At 37.6% G+C, this 23,783-nt stretch overlaps 1 protein-coding gene across 3 annotated transcripts in view; it reads left to right on the forward strand.

Annotated features, from left to right (window-relative positions):
• The window catches only part of galnt14 (UDP-N-acetyl-alpha-D-galactosamine:polypeptide N-acetylgalactosaminyltransferase 14 (GalNAc-T14)), a 203,702-nt gene that overhangs the window by 133,862 nt on the left and 46,057 nt on the right, over positions 1-23,783 (forward strand). For all 3 annotated transcript variants that reach the window (XM_067573198.1, XM_067573199.1, XM_067573196.1), the window contains 2 exons: positions 11,713-11,780; positions 20,366-20,431. In XM_067573198.1, the coding sequence (XP_067429299.1) occupies positions 11,713-11,780; positions 20,366-20,431 (134 nt within the window). The remainder of the gene's footprint in view (positions 1-11,712; positions 11,781-20,365; positions 20,432-23,783) is intronic.

Genomic DNA, 23,783 nt, shown 5'->3' on the forward strand with positions numbered 1-23,783 from the left:
AAAAAAGAGGAGAAGATAAATCTCTTCCAGTGTGACAAATATTATGAGATTGAAGCTGCTATTTTAAGAAATTTGACTCATTAATCCCGAACTAAATGGAAAAAAAGAGAAGGATTTACAGCACAAACACTGCAGCAGCGTATCCACAGTCTTAATACATCTCCCATGTTCATTATCGTGTTTTAACCTCGTTTTTGCTTCGATAACATCAACAGTCAAGTCAATGCAAACATGTTAATTAATTGGCAGGAGAAAAAAAAAAAAAAAGAAGGTGAATTAAATATGTGAGTGTGATGTTTGTTTTGATATCCAGCCAGCACTTATCATTTTTCTCGTTTGTTTACATGCATTAATTAACCGACTGATTGTGCTTCAGTGTTTTCCTCTAATGTAAGAGGACTGCAAGCTCTGATATACAGTAATCTACATAATTTATGCACACAAGCATACTGTATATCAGGGAATACCATAAAGTCTCACCACATACAATATAATTAATATAGAAAAAGTCAACACCAAGACTATTCCTTGTAGTGCATCTTTTAGCAGAATAAGCATTAATCAAGTTGTTTTAATGTGTTTGAAGTGTTTGAGGGACCTCTTGTGCTGTTATACAAGTGATATTACACAAGCCATGGCGTGTAGGTGGGCCAACTTAGATAATTCAGGCATTTTCCATTTCCTGTTCACCCGCTGCATCATGATGAGCAAACAGCTTTGTGTGAAGCTGATTTTCAACCACGGAGGCGTCGTACTGTCACCTTTGCTGTAGTTAGTCAGGAGTTGGTTGTCTGTAGTTAGGAGGTAGGAATGTTTTTGATGTACTTTTTTTATTTTATAAAGAGTTTTAGGCAAATCTGCTGATAGAGTTGGGTAATATGGCCAAAAAATAAAATCTTGATGTTTTTTTTTATAAGCTTGGGGATGAAAATGCAGCCTTGAAACATCATATTTTATTTAAAACAGTTGAGCAACAATAGTATAATAATAAAAGATCCTGCACCACCTGCAGAGTTGTCATCATTATGCATAAAATACAGGTTATCACACACAGCTATAGGCTGTCAGTACCAGATGCTTCAGCTAAGTAGAGCATATCCAGTGTAATAATCAGTTTCACAGACAGAGCAGAAAAAAATCTGCTCACTAATGGATCTGCTGCTGTTTGTGTTTCTTTACGAAACATCAGTCTGTCGGCGTCCCGGCAGGTAGAGACGGTAGTCGACTCCCAGATCTTCAACCAGTTACTAGAGATCAGTGTGCAGAGTCGTTTTCAGTCTGACTTTCCCGTAGATGAGCCAGCAGACAGCTGGAGTCACAACAGTCCCGTAAACTGCAGCAGGTCAACATGTAATGAAACTACACACATCACAGTTTATGGGACTGTCGTGACTCTAGTAAGTAAGTAAAGTTTATTTAATATAGCGCCTTTCACAGAGCCGCTCACAAAGTGCTTCACAAGAGTAAAATTGTTAAAGAAATAAAAAAAAGGACATTAAATAGTACAATATAAGATACAATAAAAGAAACAAACAATAAAACATAAGTAACAACAGACCTTAAAAACACACAGAATACAAACACAAGACACTATGAGGCAGTTTGAAGAAAAGAGTCTTCAGCTGTTAAAGGTGTCACAGAGACCACAGATCGTACGTCTGTAGGAAGAACGTTCCTCAGAGTCAAAGGCACAATCATCTCACCATGCAGAACTCTACATGTGAAAACAAGGATGTTAAAATGAATCCTAAACGTGATGGGAAGCCGATGTAAAGATGATAAGATGGGTGTGATGTGAGTCTCCCTGTTGGAGCATTTGTAGATGGTTCAGGGACGACTTGCTGAAGCAGCTGAAAAAAGAATCACTATAGTCCAGCCGGGACGATATAAAAGCCTGAATAATCGTCTCTAACTCAGGTTGTGATACAACAGACCTGAGTTAGATGAAAGAGACATGAATGACAGGTACAACAACCCTTGTGGTCACTTTAGAAGATTCTGGGAAATGTAGTTTCACTTACCAGTGACTGATATTTAGAGCTATCAAAGGCAAAGCGCTTTGCCCCGAGGCTTTATAGGATCAGTTCATGTAAATCACAAAAAAAACAACATTTAGCCGTCGTGGTATTTAACCATGCTGGTAGTTTCAGTTTGAGACATTGGCTGCAGAGAGTTTTGCTTCTATCCCAGTATAACGGGGGTGAACAGAGATTTCAGAATGACATACAAACCATCAAAAAATGACTTTTGGAAAACTTAAAAGCAAAATCTCTTTCTAGAATATGGATAATACAAACCTCTGTGTTTTCTTCTCTGTAGGTAAAGAAATCGGTCCACAGTGAGGCTTGGAAATTAATCTCATTTAGCCGCCTAATTACCCAGTCGGTCCATCAGTCAGTTTGTAATCCAGCCAACCAGCCGTCCTGTTCTGCTCAGCAGTCGATGGGAATGTAGGAGTGTGTAGAAATACCACTTCTAGATCAGCACCAGCTCAGCACTTTCTGATTCAGCGATCCTAAAAAAAAAACGCAAAGTAAAGAGTCCGAATCACTTCCTCTACAACTGATCACTCAGGATTTATTATAGGAGGAGAACATCTGCTCTTTTTAAGTTTCTTAGTGCTTAGTGGCATCTTCTATCTCTTTATTCCTTCTCTGTTTTTTATCTCTTTCTTGTACACCGCTAGAAATATATTATTTAAGTGGAACATTGATTTTCATTCATTTTAATTTTAAAAGATTTTAAAGAAAGCACCAAATTAAGTCAACTCTCCAAAAGCCTGTCCTATCCAACTTCAGCTGAGATCAGACAATATCTATCAAGAGCAGTAAGACAGTATTTACAATATTCAGACATCCAGCTTTCATTTAATAAAGAATCGTCAAACAGTTATCGCTGAATGTAGATATAAAACATCCAGACTTGCACTGACTCAACTGCCTTCTGATTCCCAGACTGGGACTGTAAATGTAGAGTATCAGTAGCGCTGTGGATCAGCTGTGATGAGACAGTATTTACTGGGTGCAGATATATGGCCTAATGCATCAAGGAGGGTTAGACAGAATGTATTGAGTGGCTGAATCAGGATTTCTTTCCAAGAACAGTTTCTGTGGATCTGCTGGGTAAGGCTTTCTGTCAGAGCCGGAGAGATTGAAGGTGCAACAAAGGAGCAGAGTTTCATTTTTAAAAAAGAGCTAATCAGGTGCTTTATATATATATATATATATATATATATATATATATATATATATATATATATATATCTAATGTTCATTTCTTTATGTTTTAAGTTTTTTGTAATCTTAAATATCTTTGTGTGGAGAATACCTCCATCCTGATTTCTTTATTAGTTTTTCAAGAAACATAAGCAATGCACAACTATGTCAACATACAAACAAACACAAGACAAATAAAAAATAAAGTATAATCAAAATACGTTAAAAATGAAATCAATAGAAATAAAGGTCATATGGAGATATGATCTCCATACTCATCTCCTTCCTCACTGCCTCTATTGCTGCTAAAATGCCATCAAGTCTAGTGGAGAAGCTCCCTCTAGTTTGGTTTCACTGCTCTTATCAGCAGCCATTGCTGGAGCTATGCTAACGTTAGTACAGCCTTCGTTAGCTTCCAGGTTTTGCTCGGGCTTGGGCAGCATTTTTGTATGATTTTTAGCTGATTTTTCTGCTGCAGTCGACATTCCAGCGTCTTAACATGGATAAAACACAATGTCTTGCTATAAAAATGTGGGTTCTAACAGGATTCAGGCCAGAAACTAGCAGAGCTCTAAAAGTTGCGTCATCTTTGCAGGCCGACATCACTGGAAGTGGTTGTTATTTAAGACTAAATGGTACTTTTTTCAGAAAGGGGAAGTCTGACTTTTCTTCCATTACTGTCAGAGGTCTTGAAAGAGAAATAAGTTGGAGAAAGATGGGGGGATGCGGATGGGGGGATGCGGATGAACAGAAAGAGCGGTGGATACAGCGGTGGTGGAGAGATGGGAGTGATGAGTTACTGGAAGCTGTGGTTGTCAGCTAACCAATCAGGCAGAGAGTGAGGGGGGAAGTAGGAGGGAGGTAACACACCTGAGGAACGAACAGAGAGAGATGGAAATGAAGAAAGCTTTAGAAAGAATAACCAAAGTCTAATATAAACTAATATGACTCCTCACCTGTTGGGAATGGAGTCAGCTGATCCACAATGACAATGTTTACATGCACAAAATATTCCGTTTTTCTCCCTTATTCCAAAAAAGACAATATTCCTAATAAACTTTTTATATGGCTATGAAAATAAATATTCCCATTTACATGCAGAGTGTTTTCAGGGTTTCCCTCTGCTCCAGTGGGAACAAGATCTCAAGGAAGCAGCGAGATGAAAAACATTAGTGAGCTGCTGCCTGATATTTATAAATGATATTGATATGACTGATATTACAAATTTATAGTTGCAGAATCCAGAACCTCAGTTTTACCATAACGTTTATTACACTGTTGAGTGTTTCTGGTGCATCACATCCCGTCATGGAGAAGGCACACTCTGTTTTCCCAGGTCGCCCTGAACATCTCTCCACTCTCCTCTCGTTCCTCTCCTCCGTCTGCCTTCCTGCTCCAGCATACATATACGTCATTTTGCCTGCACAGGGGTGCGTTACACAACCAGCCCATCATACATCTCTATCCCAGCCTTGCAAACTGTTGGCTAGTTGGTTTGTTTACCATGTACAGAGTGTACATGTCCAAAGAATGCTCCTATAACCTGAATAATACCAGCATATCCCACATGTTTTAATCTGAAAATGCTACCTTCAGAATAATTCGTGTGCATCTAAACGTAGTCAGTAAGAGTGAAACAAAACACCTCAGACACATGAAGGAGAGAGTTGGAAGGTGTTTTTACTGTAACCAACCGAGCAGAAGAAATCTGACTCACAACAGCTGAAAGCATCACTTCTCAGGTGTAAATAAATCCATAAATCCTGGGCAGCAGAAAGGCAAGACAATCTGAAATCTGCTATAGAGGTTTTGTAGTTGTATCCCACGTTCAGTGAACACATCTGCTGGCGTCATGGAGGACCAAACCAAAGATTAAATATACGCTTTAACATCTGGAGTTAGAATAATAATCTGGAGTCACAATTAATTATCTTGTGTTAGTGTTTTCAAATTGTTAGTGTTGTTAGCATTGTAAGCTACAGTAGTTTAAGCTAGCATGCTAATTTAGCAAACCTTTAAAATACACAATAAAAGATACAAGTAAAGCTAAATTCCACTAAATATGTTGGGCAGTTGGCTCTGTTTTGCAAGTCACAAATAAAGTCTCTGATATACTCAGTAGATGCAAACATACATACATTAAGTGACTGTATACGCAGATGCATTCAACACACATGCATATGGTGTGCTAGCAGGCACGCACAATCCACACAGTCATACATTTTGTCTGGCACACAGATGTTTGCGCAGACTCCTGCAATCATTTAGACCCTCACCACTACGCAGATGCAGGAAGTATAATGTGGAGTTTAGCTATGTTGTGACATAAAACTAAAGTCACGACTGGGAAGAGTTAAGTCCAAGTCCCAAACTTAAGGTCTCCAGTTCTAAACCTGCATGAACATCAACATAAATCAAGAATAAATCAACATAAATGTATTCCATGGATTGGTTTGACAGGGACACCCCGATGCATTTCAGTTATTTGTGGGCAGTGAAGACAGGAAACAAGGGGAAAGAGAGATACTTTATTATTACCATGCAACAGTATTGGTGGTAATTGTTTGCAGCATGGTTGCTCAGTGCAAAAGAAAAAACAAAACAAGCAAACAGGTACCATAAACCATTACAACAACACCACACACAAAAAGGAAACACATGTTCACATAATATAAGAGTGTGTAGAGTGAATATATATGATATGTACAGTTCAGTTCCTCAGCATATCAGCAGCCCAACAGACAGACATGACATGCAAGAAAGGTTCCTGGCTGGAAATGAACAGGGACGTTGCGGTTATGTGGCGCAGTAACCATCAGCTACCAGGGTGATCCATGCATACACTGCTTCTCTTACAGTACCACATGTTTCCTTTTCCTCCGCATTTTTCTGATACAAGTCGACACCTGAAAGAAACGCTGCTCTAAAGTTATTCAGAAAACGGTGCTTCTGACTTTCATGTTGCCTTCAGTGTCTGCTTCGGCCTCGGAAAATTATAAAACTCTCCTAAAGTCCAGTCCACTTGCTTCATATTAAGCAAGCCTAATGCGCTATAGTTAGCAAGCTAAGTGACTCTCCATCCATCTGCCCATTTAATAAACTGCTTATCATGTTCGGGTCATGATGTTGGACTGGATCCTATCCCAGCATGCATTCGCCATTCTGAACTAATTGACAAGACAATCAAATCAATCAAACGTAGAAGTAATTAATCGGATGGAAAAAATAAACTATGTGTGTTAGATTGCAGGAGGGTGTGATACGACCCTTTTGTACGACCTTTTCCATGCTTTTTGGTAGCAGCTCTCATCCAAATTGCCCCCACTCTACCGTCGAATCGAACCCCTCACCCCGGCCGTCGTATAGGCAGCACACGTTTAGCATCCGCAACCAGGAAGTGGGGTTGAATTCCCATCGGGGGGGGGACCACACAAGCAGCTCAAAAAATGCACACTCTCAAGGCACTTTGGATGAAAGCGCTCTCCAAATGGCAGCTGTAGGTAATGAAAATAAAAAAAAAATCCTTCTAAAATTGATATATAGTGTTGGAAATGAGCGGTGCAGATATAGAGCTGCTATTCTGTGGCAGCCGACTGCAGTATTGTCAGCGGTGATAATATTTTCTGTGAGCTGAAGATAGCTTCTCCCTCAGCACGCCTGAGGGGAGGTTAAGCCTCATAGCTAGTGGCCTGTGAACCAGAGAATGGCAACTCCTGTGTGTCTGCGTGTGTGTGTGTGTGTGTGTGTGTGTGTGTGTGTGTGTGTGTGTGTGTGTGAGTGTGTGTGTGTGTGATAGAGAGAGAGAGGGAGAGAGAGAGAGACAGAGGGAGAGAGAGAGGGAGGTGAGGAGGTGGTAAAATGGAGGAGAGGAGGTAGAGAGAGAAAAAGAAAAGAGAGAAAAGCAATTGTGTCGTTTATCTTCCTCACTGTAGAGATAGATAGATAGATTATAGATAGATAGATAGATAGATAGATAGATAGATTATAGATAGATAGATAGATAGATAGATAGATTATAGATAGATAGATAGATAGATAGATAGATAGATTATAGATAGATAGATAGATAGATAGATAGATAGATAGATTATAGATAGATAGATAGATAGATAGATAGATTATAGATAGATAGATAGATAGATAGATAGATTATAGATAGATAGATAGATAGATAGATAGATAGATAGATTATAGATAGATAGATAGATAGATAGATAGATAGATTATAGATAGATAGATAGATAGATAGATAGATAGATAGATTATAGATAGATAGATAGATAGATAGACAGATAGATTATAGATAGATAGATAGATAGATAGATAGACAGATAGATTATAGATAGATTATAGATATCTAGGTAGATTATAGATAGATAGATGATAGATAGATAGATAGATAGATAAATATACAGATAGATTATAGATAGATTATAGATATATAGGTAGATTATAGATAGATAGATGATAGATAGATAGATAGATAGATAGATAGACAGATAGATTATAGATAGATTATAGATATATAGGTAGATTATAGACAGATAGATTATAGATAGATAGATTATGGATAGATAGATAGATAGATAAATTATAGATAGATAGATAGATAGATAGATAGATTATAGATAGATAGATTATAGATAGGTAGATTATAGATAGGTTATAGATAGATAGATAGATAGATTATAGATAGATAGATAGATAGATAGATAGATAGATAGATTATAGATAGATAGATAAATAGATTATAGATAGATAGATAGATAGGTAGATTATAGATAGATTATAGATAGATAGATAAATTATAGATAGATTATAGATAGATAGACAGATAAATTATAGATAGATAGATTATAGATAGATAGATAGATTATAGATAGATAGATAGATAGATAGATAGATTAAAGATAGATAGATAGATTATAGATAGATAGATAGATGAATAGATTATAGATAGATAGATAGATAAATAGATTATAGATAGATAGATAGATTATAGATAGATGATAGATAGATAGATAGATAGATAGATAGATAGATAAATTATAGATAGATAGATTATAGATAGACAGATAGATAGATAGATAGATAGATTATAGATAGATAAATAGATTATAGATAGATAGATAGATAGATAGACAGATAAATTATAGATAGATAGATTATAGATAGATAGATAGATAGATTATAGATAGATAGATAAATAGATTATAGATAGATAGATAGATAGGTAGATTATAGATAGATTATAGATAGGTAGATAGATTATAGATAGATAGATAGATAGATAGATAGATAGATAGATAGATAGATAGATTATAGATAGATAGATAGATAGATTATAGATAGATAGATAAATAGATTATAGATAGATAGATAGATAGGTAGATTATAGATAGATTATAGATAGATAGATTATAGATAGATGATAGATAGATAGATAGATAGATAGATAGATAAATTATAGATAGATAGATTATAGATAGACAGATAGATAGATAGATAGATAGATAGATAGATAGATAGATAGATAGATTATAGATAGATAAATAGATTATAGATAGATAGATAGATAGATAGATAGATAGACAGATAAATTATAGATAGATAGATTATAGATAGATAGATAGATAGATAGATAGATAGATAGATTATAGATAGATAGATAAATAGATTATAGATAGATAGATAGATAGGTAGATTATAGATAGATTATAGATAGGTAGATAGATTATAGATAGATAGATAGATAGATAGATTATAGATAGATAGATAGATAGATTATAGATAGATAGATAAATAGATTATAGATAGATAGATAGATAGATTATAGATAGATAGATAAATAGATTATAGATAGATAGATAGATAGGTAGATTATAGATAGATTATAGATAGATAGGTAGATTATAGATAGATTATAGATAGATAGATTATAGATAGATTATAGATAGATAGGTAGATTATAGATAGATAGATTATAGATGGATAGATTATAGATAGATAGGTAGATGATAGACAGATAGATAGATAGATAAAAATGCATACATACATACAGAACAGATATCTTCAAATACATTTATAAAAAATTAAAGTGTTTATTCAGTTCTCACTTCTGTTTATATTTTTGAACTGCAGTATCTACATTTTTCTATTTTATTTTAATTGATCTTTATATATTTTAACAGTATATTTATGTAGGTTTTTTGTTGTGGACAGTGTAAACATGTTTCTGGTGTCAATAAAGCTCTTTTGAATTGAATGAACACACAGGTTCATTAATTCATTCAGTGGAGGATGTAATGTGATCTAATGAGAACAATAAACTATCGTCTTTCTGCTCGACCACCTCATCTGCAACCCTTCTTTCTTCTTCATTCTTCCATTTATTTGCTCGCCCCCCCGCACCTTTCCTCCTTCTCTTTTCCTCCCTCTCTCCCTCCCTCCCTCCCTCCCTCCCTCCATCTCATCCATCAATCTGTTCATCCATCTCTCCTGATCGGTCCTCGACTCTACACACACACACACACGGAGAGAGAGAGAGAGAGAGAGAGAGAGAGAGAGAGAGAGTTACAATCAGGGTTATTTGTCTCCCTTACTAACCTGCCATCTCTCTCTCTCCTCTCCTCTCTCTCTCTCTTCTCCTCTTTCTTTATTATCCCTCACTCTTTCATCTCGCTCCACCTCTCCTCCCCTCCCTGCATCCATCACTCCTCCTGATGGGGTCCGGTGCCTCAGAGACTCACAGGTTTCGCTCCACACCTCCTCCTCCTCCTCCTCCTCCTCCTCCTCCTCCTCCTCTTCCTTCGTTATTATCAACGTCCACTCCTCCTTATTCCTCCTCCTGTTCCCCCGCTCCCTTCTTCTTTTCTTTCACCTCCTCCTAATTCCATCCATCGTTTTCCATCTAGCTACTTCTTTTGTTCCGTCTCAGTAAACAAACATCCTTCTCTTCCTCCTTTTGCTCATTTCTTCTTCCTTTGTTCTTTCTCAGATTTTATCTTCGTACTTCATTCTTGCATAATTGTTTTCTTTCTTCCCTCATTTCTCCATTTTTTCTCCTTCCTTCTTCCCTTTCTCTTTCTCTTCTTACTCCTTCCCTCCTTCATTTCATCCATTCTTCCCTCTCTCCTGTTCCTCCCGCTTTTCATTCTTTCTCTCCTTCTCCTCCATATTCTTTCTTTTCTTTCCTTCCCTCCCAACTTTCATCCTCTCCATCATCATTGACACCCTTGTTTACTTTCTTGTTTCCATCTTCATTCCTTCTCTCTCCATCTCTTCCTCCATCCTTCCCCTTTAGCCCTGTTAACTCTCTATCTCCTCTTTTCTTTCTTCCATCCGTCCTCTGCAAGCTCTTCATATCTTCCCTTTTCTTCCACCTTTTTATCCTCCCTTCCCTTCATCATTCGCTCTCCTTCCTTCTCTTTTTCCCTCCTTCATCACCTCATACATTTTTTTCCTCCCCTCATCCCTTTCCTTTCTTTTTTTACTTCTTTTGTGTCTTCCATCTTTTGTTCCTTATTTGTTCTTCACACTTCCATCCTCTTTCACACCCTTCTGTATCCTCTCTCTCTTCTCCCTCCTCCTTCCTCCCCTTTCCTCTATCATTACCTCATCCCTCACACTCTTTTTTCCTTCCTTCTCTCCCCTCTTCTTTCCCTCCCATCCTCCATCTGTCTTTACTCCATCACCTCTTCCTCTCGTCCCTCCCTCTTCATGTCCTTCTCCTTCTCACCTCCTCCTTTATCCCTTTCCTTCCCTTTCCTCTCCTTTCCTTTCCTTTCCTTTCCTTTCCTTTCCTTTCCTTTCCTTTCCTTTCCTTTCCTTCTTCCCTTTCCTTTCCTTCCCTTCTTCCCTCTCCTTTCCTTTCCTTCTCTTTCCTTTCCTTTCCTTTCCTTTCCTTTCCTTTCCTTTCCTTTCCTTCCCTTCTTCCCTTTCCTTTCCTTTCCTTTCCTTCCCTTCCCTTTCCTTTCCTTTCCTTTCCTCTCCTTTCCTTCTCTTCCCTTTCCTTCCCTTCCCTTCCCTTCCCTTCCCTTCCCCTCCTCCCCCTTCCCCTCCCTCCATACCTCCCTCCTCAGCCTTATCCAGAGGGGATGATAAACACAGAGGTTATTGAAGAGAAGAAATAATGAAATAAAGTCGAGCAGAAACCCACCCAGAACAAAACACATTTTCTCATTTTCTTCCAGTAAAAGTTATGAATTTTTTATGTTTCAATCTTCCTCTTTAATGAAATAGTTTTTTAGAGGCGACACGTCATACATTTTCATAACAGGAATTTGGGCTGACATTTTCAATATGTTGTTTCATATGGCGTGCAGTGCGTACATAATGGATTCATGAGCACCTGGGTGTGTGTGTGTGTGTGTGTGTGTGTGTGTGTGTGTGTGTGCAGGTTGGCATTTACTTGTCTCTCTCTCTGTTTATCGCCCTGCCGTACACTCGTGTTTGTGCATATTCGAGACTAATATTTTATTTTGTCTTTTCTCTCCAGTGTTTTAAACCGGACTCCGATCCACCTCATCCATGAGATCATCCTGGTGGACGACTTCAGCAACGACGGTGAGCTGCAGCCGGACATACAAACACACACACACACACACACACACACACACACACACACACACACACACACACACACACACACACACGTTCCAGGTCTCTTCCAGGTCAGAGATAACAGAGATGAGACCTATATAACAGGTCAGAGAGAGAGATGTGTGATGTGTCCACAGCAGCTGGGTGCACAGTTACAGGATTACAGTGGAGGTGAAAAGAAAACCTCCATTCTGGGTCAAAGAGGAGACCGATTAGTCTCACCTGCAGCTGTGTCCGCTCTGCCTCCACAGAAACACAATGTCCAGGTGAAATAGACAGAAAAAATCACATATTTACCTTCAAACAATGAAACCGGCGGTATTTAGATTATTTAAAATGAGGCTATATTTGTTCTTATTGTCAGAAAAACCAATAAAAAACAACAAAACCCTCAAATAAATTCATCCTACTAACAAATATCTGTGTGTCCAAATGCCTGATAGATCTTATTCTTTTGTGCTTCCATTGTTGCCTAAAAACAATTAAAAACACATCAACAAGCCACACTGTTGACTGACATGCTTTCTCATTACAATAAACATTGTATTTTATTTTGAGTCAATCACACACACACACATACAGACTGTCCTGCTGCCATAAATACTCACTAGAAGACACAGAAATGTGGATTAATACACATAGATAAACATTGTTTACTTATATTATTTACTTGGGAGGCGTCTGTGGCTCGGGAGGGAGAGCAGGTCGACTGCTAATCAGCCGTTAGATCCTGCAGTCTGCATGTCAAAGCGTCCTCAGGGCAAGATACTGGACCTCAGATTGCTGCTGAAGGCTGTGCCGGCGGTGTGTGTGTGAGTGTGTGTGTGTGTGTGTGTGTGTGAATGTGCTTTAGAAACTCCTCGTGATGAGCAGCTTTGCATCTTGCATGGCGATGGGTGAATGTTGACATGTTTTGCATAAAGAGCTTTGAGTGGTCGAAAGACTAGAAAGGCACTTTATAAATGCAACCCATTTACTATTTACTAGAGATGTGCAGAGAGTCCAGTATTAGTATTTGTATCTGTATTTGTTGAGGCAGCAAAATTATTTGTATCTGTATTTGAATAAAAGTGGAAAGACGCTTACAAATCCTGTTTTTGCTTTTATTACGCTTTTAATTTTAGTGAATTAAAGTGTTACAATAAGTGTTTATGAATAAACTACCTTACCTCACCTCTTTGTAGACAGACCTCTAACTAACAAATATTTTTTAAAATATTTGTATGAAACAAATAAACCCACTATTTGTGCTTTGCTGAATAATGTATTTGTATTCAGGCTCACCCCTACTGTTTACTCCTGTTTGAGTAAGTGAAGGTAACCTCAGAATATCTTTATATTCTGAAACCTTTTTTAAACATTTATGTCTTCATTGGGAAGCAGTGAGCTTGAGGCTGAGAGACAGAGACAGAAAGTATTGAGAGATGGACTAGCACATTTCCACATATTCTTTATATTCAATACCATCACTATTTAAACTGACATCTTGCTCACATGGTGCATATTCCTGTAAATATCTTTAATTTGTATACTCGACAGCATACACACACAGTGAACAGAGAGACGGTGGAGGTAAAAGGCATCTCAGTATTTTTCCATTTTCAGCTCAGGTCCCCCAAGTGGGTTAATCTGGCCATGTACTTAAGTATTTGAAGTGCTCATTATGCAGAATGACCCCCTCCAGAGAGATATAGTGTTATACATATAAAATAGAATATTCATTTTAAAAATGGATCTTTATTACAGACACATACAGGTGTAAGCAGCATTTTAAGGTTTTATGTGGCATATTTTATAAGATGATTGTATTGTTTATGTAAATCTGCAAAGTAACTAGTTACTACATCTGTCAAATTCATGTCATTGAGATAAAAGTATAATGTTTGCACTGAAAGGTGACGTAGAAGTATAAAGTGGAACATAATTGAGAACTTGAGTGCAGCACTTTAGTAAATATATGTTTACTGTCTGTCAGTGGAAGCTGTTGTTCAGGAGCAGTCAGTTAAAGATTGTGTGCAAGTTAAAAGCCTTGAACACTTTTACAAGAGGAGCAATCACAGAAATTGTTCAGATCAACCATAGTTTCAATTTTTCTTCCCACTCTTGTTCTCCTCCATATCTGCAAAGCTGACCTGGATACCATCAAAAACAATATGTCTGCACTGGTTTTTATGGCCAGAGAGTAAAGCAGTGATAAGAAAAACACAAATGCAAAAAGCAAAACAAATGCCTTCGTGTACAGAGGTACAGAACTTGTTGTTCCTAGAACTTTATCTGAATTACTGGCACAAAGTTTATTCATGTATTAATGTAGGATTCTCAAGTGTTTGCGTGCAATATTGGCAATATTTGAAATCAAAAGGCCTGAACTGGGAGGCAACAAGATCGACATCATAACTTCCTGTTGGGTATCTGCAGATCTTGAAAAGTCTTAAATTAAACTTAAATAAGTTTCCTCAAAAAAGGCCCCAGAAAATATAGAAAAGACATATTTTTTATTTACCAAAGTTTATTTTCTTTTGCTTGCTTAGCAGTAATGTTAGTCATAAATTATATGATACATATACATACATACCTATAAACTAAAAGCAGGTTTGTTTGCAGTTTTTTGCAGTTTGTTTAATCCTTATTTTGGAGTTTCAGTTGGCGCCATCTGATCTGCAGCAAACACTGTCACTACTGCTGGCTAAGTTGATCAAAAAGTTGATCAAAAACTGAAACAACTTAAAGCTGGAGTGCAGGACTTTTGTCTCCACCCTCTGGCGGTAAGAATAATTACAAAAACGCTGGAGGCTTGGCTGTAGCCTACTCCGTCACTACTGTTGCAGATGTAAAACGGTGGATAAATTGTTTTGAGCGTCACACAACGTCCACAAAATGACTCGTTTCACTATCAGAATTTGATCCATTCTGTCCGACAACATTCGGAAAGTCTAGAAGAGCCGCACGATTAAATTATTTCATCTCCATTCGAGTGATCAGAGGGAAGATAGTAGGGGTGTGCCCAAATACAAATACATTATTCGGCAAAGCACAAATAGTGGGTTTTATACAAATATTTGTTTCATACAAATATTTTAAAAATGATTTGTTGGGGGTGTTCCCCAGAGATAAAGCTGAGCTTCTGACACAAGCAAAGTGCTCTCAAGGGACTCTCCATAACCTGTTGTTCCTCTTCTCCTTTCCACAAAGTTAGGTTGTAAAAAATAGGCAATAAATGAAAAGTGCAAAGCAATAACTGCCTTTGAAGTTCCTCCCTACACGTTACACGCTGTGTTGTCTCTGTGTTATGGGTGTATAAATAGGTAGAGGTCTGTCTGCAATGAGGCGATGAGTTAAGTTTTAGTTCAGTAGTCAGCGCAGTCGTCTATGATTTGGGAGACTCCAGTTTGAGACCCGGTGTGCCCGACCTCCTTCATAAGGTAGTTTATTCATGAACACTTATTGTAACACTTTAATTTTCTAAAATGTGTTAAGTGTCATAAAAACAAAAACAGGATTTTTAAGCCTCTCCACTTTTATTCGAATACAAATACAGATACTAATAATTTTGCTGCCTCAACAAATACAGATACAAATACAAATACTGAGATCTCTGCACATCCCTAGAAGTCCCTGCCCGACATGAGATTTAAAACTCTGTATACCGTGAAATACAGAGAGAATTACTTGGAGCTGAAAGGCTTAATCAGTATTGTGTGAACTTGTTTGTTAAGGACTTGAATGTAACAGACGTTCATTTATATGTAAAAGTTCTGCACTACAGGTTTAAATGAACAAATTATTTTTAATCGGTTAATTCATCGATCATTTTCTGACGCTTATCTGGGTCCAGGTCAAGTTAAATAAATTGATTGAATCATTTGGAATTATTGTTACATACTCCTGGGAAGTACTGAAAAATGTGATAAATAATTCTTCTGGTTTTGCATCATACTTGAATACTGTGGTGGGTATCATCATGTAACAGGTTTTAAATAAATTATATTCTATCTCGTATTTAAAAAGTCTTAAATTTTACTTGCAAAATTTTACATGAAACCTTGTAGAAAGTGGATCCATGATGTGAAAGCCAACAGCTTTCAGTAAATACAGAATTTCAAGTTTGCTCCCATAACAGCAGTCGAAGCCTCCGGGGCATGTGCTGCATACTCAAGAAGAGGAAAATGCTCCTGTTTTTTTTTTTTTTTCCTCTTGGCTCCTCTTCTATCCTCTCACCACACAGCTACTCAGTTCTGTCCGCCGCCTGCACTGAGGGCTCCGGTTTGTAGTCGGTGAAACAGACGCGAGCATAAACTAGAAATAAAGCAGAGAGAGAGGAGAAAAAAAACAACAACTTTGGAGAAATTGTGGCTCGATACTACCTGCTGACAATCTCTCCAACATGCTATTATCAAAGACATCTGCTCAGTCAACAACCTGACAGCCAATCAGGACAGATGGTGCCCTTCTCTTTTGTACAGAAGTGAATATCCGAGTGAGGAAGGTTAAACAGTGCCAGATTTGGACTACGAAGAAATGATCAAAACAGATGAGGCAGCAGCAGAGAGATGCAATCATCAGCGCAGACTGATATGCAAATAAAAGATAAAATATGTACAAATGAGCTACAACATAATAAACAATGTTAACTATATTATTGGTACACAATATGTACAGTTGAAACAAGTCAACTGAACGTGTAAAAGGCTGAAAAAACTCAAGAACTTCATTTTCTTTCCTCCCACACAGCAGTGTTTCATTTAATACCACGTAGCATATCTCGCCTTTGGCTATCATCCTAATTTCTTGCAGTGATTTATTTTTGGATGTTTTACTTAGCGTGAATTTTTTTTTTTTTTTTTTTACCCAACTGACATCCTGCTTCACATTCAGTAATTGACCAGAAAGACTGTTCATTAGTATTATTCTGTTGTCATGAAGGAAATAGTTGTTAAAACCTTTCAGATCAACTACACCTTTCATATGTTTGTTCACTGACTTTTAATTCGTTTAACACTATTAATTATATAAATGTGTTTTTGCTTGTTTAGGCTTGGTCTCTATTTTCGGTATGTATTTGTACTGGTTGGACTGGCAGACGTTGGACATTTCAACCATTTATCCAACATTTTTTGCTTTCACTCACTCACTTTCAGTTCAGTTATGCAGCAAAGAAGCATAAAAACATGAAACCATGAAAACATAAACACAATAAAAACAACAAAAAGACATTAAAAGTTCTGGTACAATACATGACAATTCAGACAATAAGGATTTATGTTAAAAACAAGGAAAACAGCAACAAGAAGGAGGAAGATGAGAAAAATAAACTGTGTGAGGAATCAAGAGGCGGTTTATAATGTTTCAGTCATGTGATCACTGACAGGCTGGTGTTAGTGTGTCCTGTTCAGTCATAGCTGGAAGTTTATTGGTTATTGTGATGGTGAATTAGACCGAGACATGAACCCGACTGTCACGTCCTACCAGGACTTTTTCTGTTTTTGTTCTTTTGATTTCCTTGTTTTTTGTTGTTATCCTTCTGATGCCCTCAGACTTTTTCTGTTTTTAGTTGGACTTTTTGAGGGACTCTTTCATTTGTGTTTCCTGGTTTTGGTTTTCTCTGTTTCCCCTTGTGTGTGTTCCTCCTGTGTTTTTTGTGTCACCTGTTTGTTTACTTTAGTTCCTGTTTTATTTTGAAATATTTCCTCCTTGTGTCTGGTTACTTTACTTCCTGTGTTGTATTATTTCATGTGTCTCACCTGTGTTTAATTTGCAATCACTCCCTGTGTATTTATAGTCCAGTTTTCAGCTTTCGTTCTGCCTTCGTACTGTGTATGTTTCCTGTGTTTATGGTCTTTGTTCCTGTTCCCAGTGTCTCTTGTGATTTTTGAGTTCTTTCATTAAATATTCAGCATCGTATCCAACCTGCCTGCCGTCTCTGCATTTGGGTCCACCTGCTCCATTCACCCACCATTCAGACCCGACCTGACTGAACTCGACCCGAAGATACATTTTTGTTATTTCTTCTTATTTGGACAGTTACACGTTTTTGTTCTTCAGACTCTCCCTAAACTTTGGTCACTGTGTGTTAAAAGCGCTTTATCTCCCACAAAAATTTTTTCTATATTGACGCAAACATACACAAATTAAAGCTGAGACTCTGATGTAGTATCTATTATTTTATTTCACATTGAATGAGCCTGGAGAACAATAATGTGTAACTGTCCAAACACTTCCTGTCTGGACTTCATAGTTCTTTCAGCGTCGTCTCTGGCAGCTGCAGAAGTGACCCGTGGTTTACAGTTCATGTGCTTCTGTTTGGGAATCATTGTGTTAGTCATAGTGAGTAAAACTCTCTGTAACTTTCTGTCTTGTGAGAAAATTGCAGTTTTTGACTCTCTGGTCAAAAGTATACTTTTTAAAGAATTAACCTTCATAGCGTGTCAGAACACTTCCTCCTCTCCTCCGTCTGAGTCAAAGTATTTTCTTGTATTTTTTTCACAAAGAGTTTGTAGTTTGCCACTTGAAAAGAGGAGTTCAGTGGAGACGAGAGCGACCAGGCGTCCATTCTGGGTCAAAGGGCTCTGATGGAGGTTTTTAAGTCATTCAGGGCCACTAAACTTTGACAGTATGACTGAATGTTTTTTTTTTTTTTTTCATATTTGTTCTTTTCATAGCAGCTCAACTCGCAGTTCACATACTTGCAGTTTTCTAAACGCCACTTACAGTATCTTCCTGTTGATGTCGGTAAGAATAAAAAGTGATAAAAAAAGAATAAGATAATAAGAAATACTGTATATTCTCATATGAACTCTGGAAGATGTCTGGAGAATCAGTTGCCCTTTCATACATGTGGCACACAGCAGGAGATTATCCATCAGACCCGTTCTCACCTACTGGAAATGCTCTGTTTGGTTTAGGCGAGGAGGCACCTTGGTAGAGCGAGCAGGAGGCAGGACATGATGCAAGACGTATGCGTGGTCACATAGCCGGATCATAATTTGGTCATAAACAGCAGAGTCTCTTGCCGTTCCTTGAATTTTTCTGATGATTATGATGTTGGTCCCTACCGACAGAAGTTCCCAAATCTCGTTGTCTCTCCAGTTAGACATTTTCATGTAAATGACCTTCCTCACCCTTGGAGGTTTTATGCCAGTCACATAATAGAAACGTCATCAACACGCCCACTCGCTCACTGTGAATTCCACTGTATTCACACATGGGCTCAGTCGGACATAACACAGGCTTTGCACTAAAGAGCCAGCAGGGTAAAGTCTGTTTAACCCTTTAACATCCACCCTTTTTATAGAATTTTCACCTATTTGGGACACTCAAATGGAAAAGCTTATAACAGAAGAACTGTAAGGCCATGATGCATGTGTTAGGCTTCATTAGACAAGTGACATCTTCTAGTTTCTGGAAATGTGTTTGTTTAGCATGCAGCTAAAACACAAACAAAACTACATCAGTTCAAATAAGGCTCAAAAAAGTATTTTTGGTCCTCGTTTATAATGAGTCATATTTGAATAACAATAATTAGGACATGCTTTATGCCAGAACTATGCAGAACACCATAAACCTTCTACATCTTGTCAACCTGTATACAATTCCAGACCTCTAGGTCTAACCTTATGAGAGCACTGGTGTCCCTGAACCTCTCCAGTTATCTCCAATTGCCCAAATTGTGCCAATTGCTTTGACTCATTACTGTGTGATGCTACCACTACCGACCTGGTGGACATTAAGAGGTTAATGTCCAACTGATTCAGACGTTTGCGTTCTCACATACGTCCTCCAATAATGTCCAGATAACTTCAGAGTTGCAGTGCATATGTGAAAGGGGCTCGTGTCTACACTTAAAATAGAGAATATAATAGAGCTTTACTGATCACATCATCACATTATGATACAACTTATGACAACAAGATGATATAATAATATTACAATATTACAGTATATTTAATTATCAGATGATAATATGACGTCTCTGATATCATGGTATTTCATGATATCTCTATAAGATATAAAGCGTAAAAAAGGTTTAAATCTCTTGTTCTTTTGTCATTTCGATTCATGGTTGTACTATTACATAAGGTTATTGCTTTGAATCTGATCTTGATATTATAAGAAGAGGCAATATTTAACAATGCAATTGTTCTCAAACATACATTAAATATTAATTTCACCTTGATAAGTGACTCATATCCCAGCGGTTGTTTTTCTCTCCTTTTCTTCTTTTCAGTTTGACACTTTCCACTAGAGTATTTTTTTTTAACAAGTATTACAGCAGACAGTTATATTTAAAATAATACTTTAATACAACTCAAAAATTCAGCAGGGAGCAGCCAGTTGGCTGAACAGCAACTAAACGTGTCTGAGTTGTCAAACTGAAAGCTTTGAATTGCTCTCTCGCTGCTGCAGAGCTTTTCAATGAGCTGCTAATTTCCCTGCAGAGTTTCTGAGAAATTATCCAGATAAATTACACAGCACACAATATTATATTCTTTTCTGTTCTTCTTTTATATTCTTATTTCATTTATGCTCTGTGTTTTTTTTTTTTTCCTCAGAAAGCGACTGCCAGCTTCTGACCAAACTGCCCAAAGTCAAATGTCTTCGCAACAACAGGAGAGAAGGTATGTCAGCACGGTCAGTTGTTGTGTTTGTAATAGACTTTATATATTTTCAACATGTCTGTGCATTTGCATGTTTAATTGTCTTCATAAAACTTATTTTTGTATGTGTTTGTGTGTGGCTGCATGCAGTATGTTGTTTTTGCATGTGTGTTTACTGTATAGAATAAAAAAAAACATTATGGCGAGAGGTCCCGAGTTCAAGTCCTGGACGAGCCCCCAAAAAGCTGGACAAAGGAGGGGAGACCACACATGAGTTATAACTAAAAATAGATTTATTGTACATAACTTAAAGATAAATGAAGCTAAACGCAACCAAAAAAATCAACATAGTGGAAGCCAGAGGGGAGAGGGCAAATCACTGACTGCCTCCATCTTATATGGAAGCTGGGCGGTCCAGGTGAGCTGAATCCTCCTGACGACCCAACTCCACCCACCAGGCTCCTGCAAGTAGAGGACACAGGGTGCATCCCGAGTCTCTTAAATTGCATCCACGTTTCCCTCACTTGCGTCTTTTCCTTGCATCTTAGTCCCTCCCATCGTGGATACAAGGAGAAACGCAAGGAAACCAAGCGAGGAGAGAGGAAACGAGGAAATTTGTTTTAAGAGACATAAGACGTCCTCTTCTCTGAGGCGTCATGTGAAGCTACGTCCGTTTCTGATGATGGCGACAGCTGATCACCGCTGGATCAGCTGTCAGTCGGATTTAACAGCTGTAGAAACTTCTGATGGAGTTTGTGTCTGCACACATGTGCACTGTGCTGATACTAATAAAGGTTCACAGTTATCACCGCTAGAGCAGCTGTTTCCTCTCTGCAGCCTGTTACCTGTTTAACAAACACATTTATACTGTGTCCTGCTCAGACGCACAGGAACCATTTCTACTCGCAGAATGCGTTAATACCATTTATTGATTATTTGTATCTGTATTTTTTGATAATCCTGACCGTGAATTCATCATTCAATTACCCAGAATATGATCAGAGTGTCTTCTGAACACTGGAAAATATGTATTTGGCTAAATGTTTCACTGCAAATGGAAATGATGTAACTCATATCAAACCCGACGCTCAGGAATTTTCAGCCTCACATGTGACTGAATGGAAATGACAATAAATGACTTAAAATATAAATGTGTTTAACTGTTATTATGGATAAAATTAAAGTCAGGAAGAGTCTGAACCAGAAAACAAATAAAACATAAAACTTGGCGAACGATACACTTAAATTTAATCTGTAATCTGTCTCTGCTTCGGTATGAAACTGCAGTGATGTATCAGATCAGTCTGATCAGCTGCAGCGTCCAATCAATAACTGATATCCAATAAGGGGGCGTATCGGCCGGTAAAAGACTTCCGTGAAGGCCACTCTCGTGTTTCCTCGGTCCTCGCTCCTCCGAGCAAAATAAAAGACTTGGGACGGCTGTCAAAATGGCGCATCAGGAACAACTTCCTGTTCAGGCGAGGAGCGAGGAGACATAAATTAAGAGACTTGAGATGTACCCTCAGTCTGTTCAGAGAGAGTCGTCACATGGCCTTTTCAGCTCCTAAACATTTCCTTCTTCTTTCTTCTTCTTGTCATCTCTTCTTTAGCTACATATGGAAATGACTTGAAGTGAATTGAAGTGACAGGAAGTGCTACTGAAATAGAGCCCATAGAGGCAGCGAGAGAGTCATACTGTCAGACTGTCATAATAAAATGTTACAGACAAGAAAATGTTTTCCATCAGCCTAAACCAAGTATAAGAAAACTACAAAAAATAACTACTATTTTTGTAAAATGCTAAAAAAAAACATCATCATTTATAAATAACTTGGCAAAATCATAAATGACAACCAGTAGAGAGTTAATGCCTCAGTCACACTAAATATGGATGTTGCTCCTCATTTTAATGGTTAATACAGTCATGCATCATGGCTATGCTTATCATTTTTTCATATAATCCATTTGGAGCTGCCTCCATGCTCTTAAATATAGAATGCAAATGATTGCAATACACAAATTAACATGACAGTCTGACAATGTGATGGGGTCATGAGCATTTTGGAGTATTTAAAGGTTTAGAGAAGCTTCTCTAATTCCGCTGCAGATGATCCGTATGTGCAGATGCTGCAGGTGAAAATGGTGTTTAAATGGTCTTTTCTGTCATTTAGAGCTGCAACAATTAGTCCATTAATTGATTAGTTGATCAACAGAAAAATTCTTTTGCTTCTCAAATGTGAAGATTTGCTGCTTTTCTTTGTCATATATGATAGTAAACTGAATATCTTTAGATTTTGGACGGTTGGTCAAACAAAACAAGACATCTGGATATAAAATCTCTATGAGCTCTGGAAAGTAATAACAGGTGTTTTTCACTATTTTCTGACTATTAATAGACTGAACGATTAATAGAGGAAATAATCTGCAAATCAGTTGATAATGAAAATAATCGTTAGTTGCAGCTAATGTGTGGTTATTAAAATAAAACACCCTATTATGCAAGAAGTCTGGGAGTCAAACAATGTAATAAATCCTTGAAAACTTCAGGTTTAAACATTTAAAGAGTTTTACAATCAAAAAAGGTCAATTTGTTTTGATTCAGGTAGACGACCTCCGATGTGGAGATGTGTATTAACAATCAGCGGACACTGGATTCAATTAAAGTGAAAATCTGCTTGCTGAGGAAGTTAAGTTACTGTCACCTGACTGACAGGGACAGAACAAACAACTGATGTATATAAAGTCATAAAAATGTCATAATAACGCCCACCTTCGGTCGGCCCTATGAGGTGAACAACAGTCCACCATTTACCCAAAGTAAAACTCTTAACAAAGTAAAACACCTTTTAAAACACCCAAACCATGGAATTTATTAACTAAATCATACAAAACATCCATTAAATGACTATTATAAACAATCAAAATACAACAGAAACACTAAATAACATAAAATCCCAGGCTGAGAGGCAAAACCAGCAGCCTGCAATCAAGAAGCTTCTCTCTGCAGCAGGAACCTGGAGCATTTAACCACTTCCTTCCTGGCCTGGTGCACCTTATTGTGGACTGATTAAGTGTAGATGACTGGGATGGAGCAATAGAAAGGGGAGGAAAAGGACAAAAAACACAGGCAACACATACAGCTGTAACAAAAAATCAAGCGGTAACCTCCGGGCTGTGAAATGAAGCCAACGCTGAAGTGCCAAAAACTGCAGTTCCTTGAATGACCACTTGAGGCTCCACAAGCGAGTCAATCCCCATAGACCTCCATGTTAAAATGCCCAACTTTACAGCAGAAATAAACATGTTTACAGCCTGGTACAAACAACGGTTTTTTAGCTACGTCCATATTTGTATACAGTCTATGCAAAAAATA

Source organism: Thunnus thynnus, chromosome 18 (assembly GCF_963924715.1).
Source record: "Thunnus thynnus chromosome 18, fThuThy2.1, whole genome shotgun sequence".
Classification (NCBI taxonomy): Eukaryota; Metazoa; Chordata; class Actinopteri; order Scombriformes; family Scombridae; genus Thunnus; species Thunnus thynnus.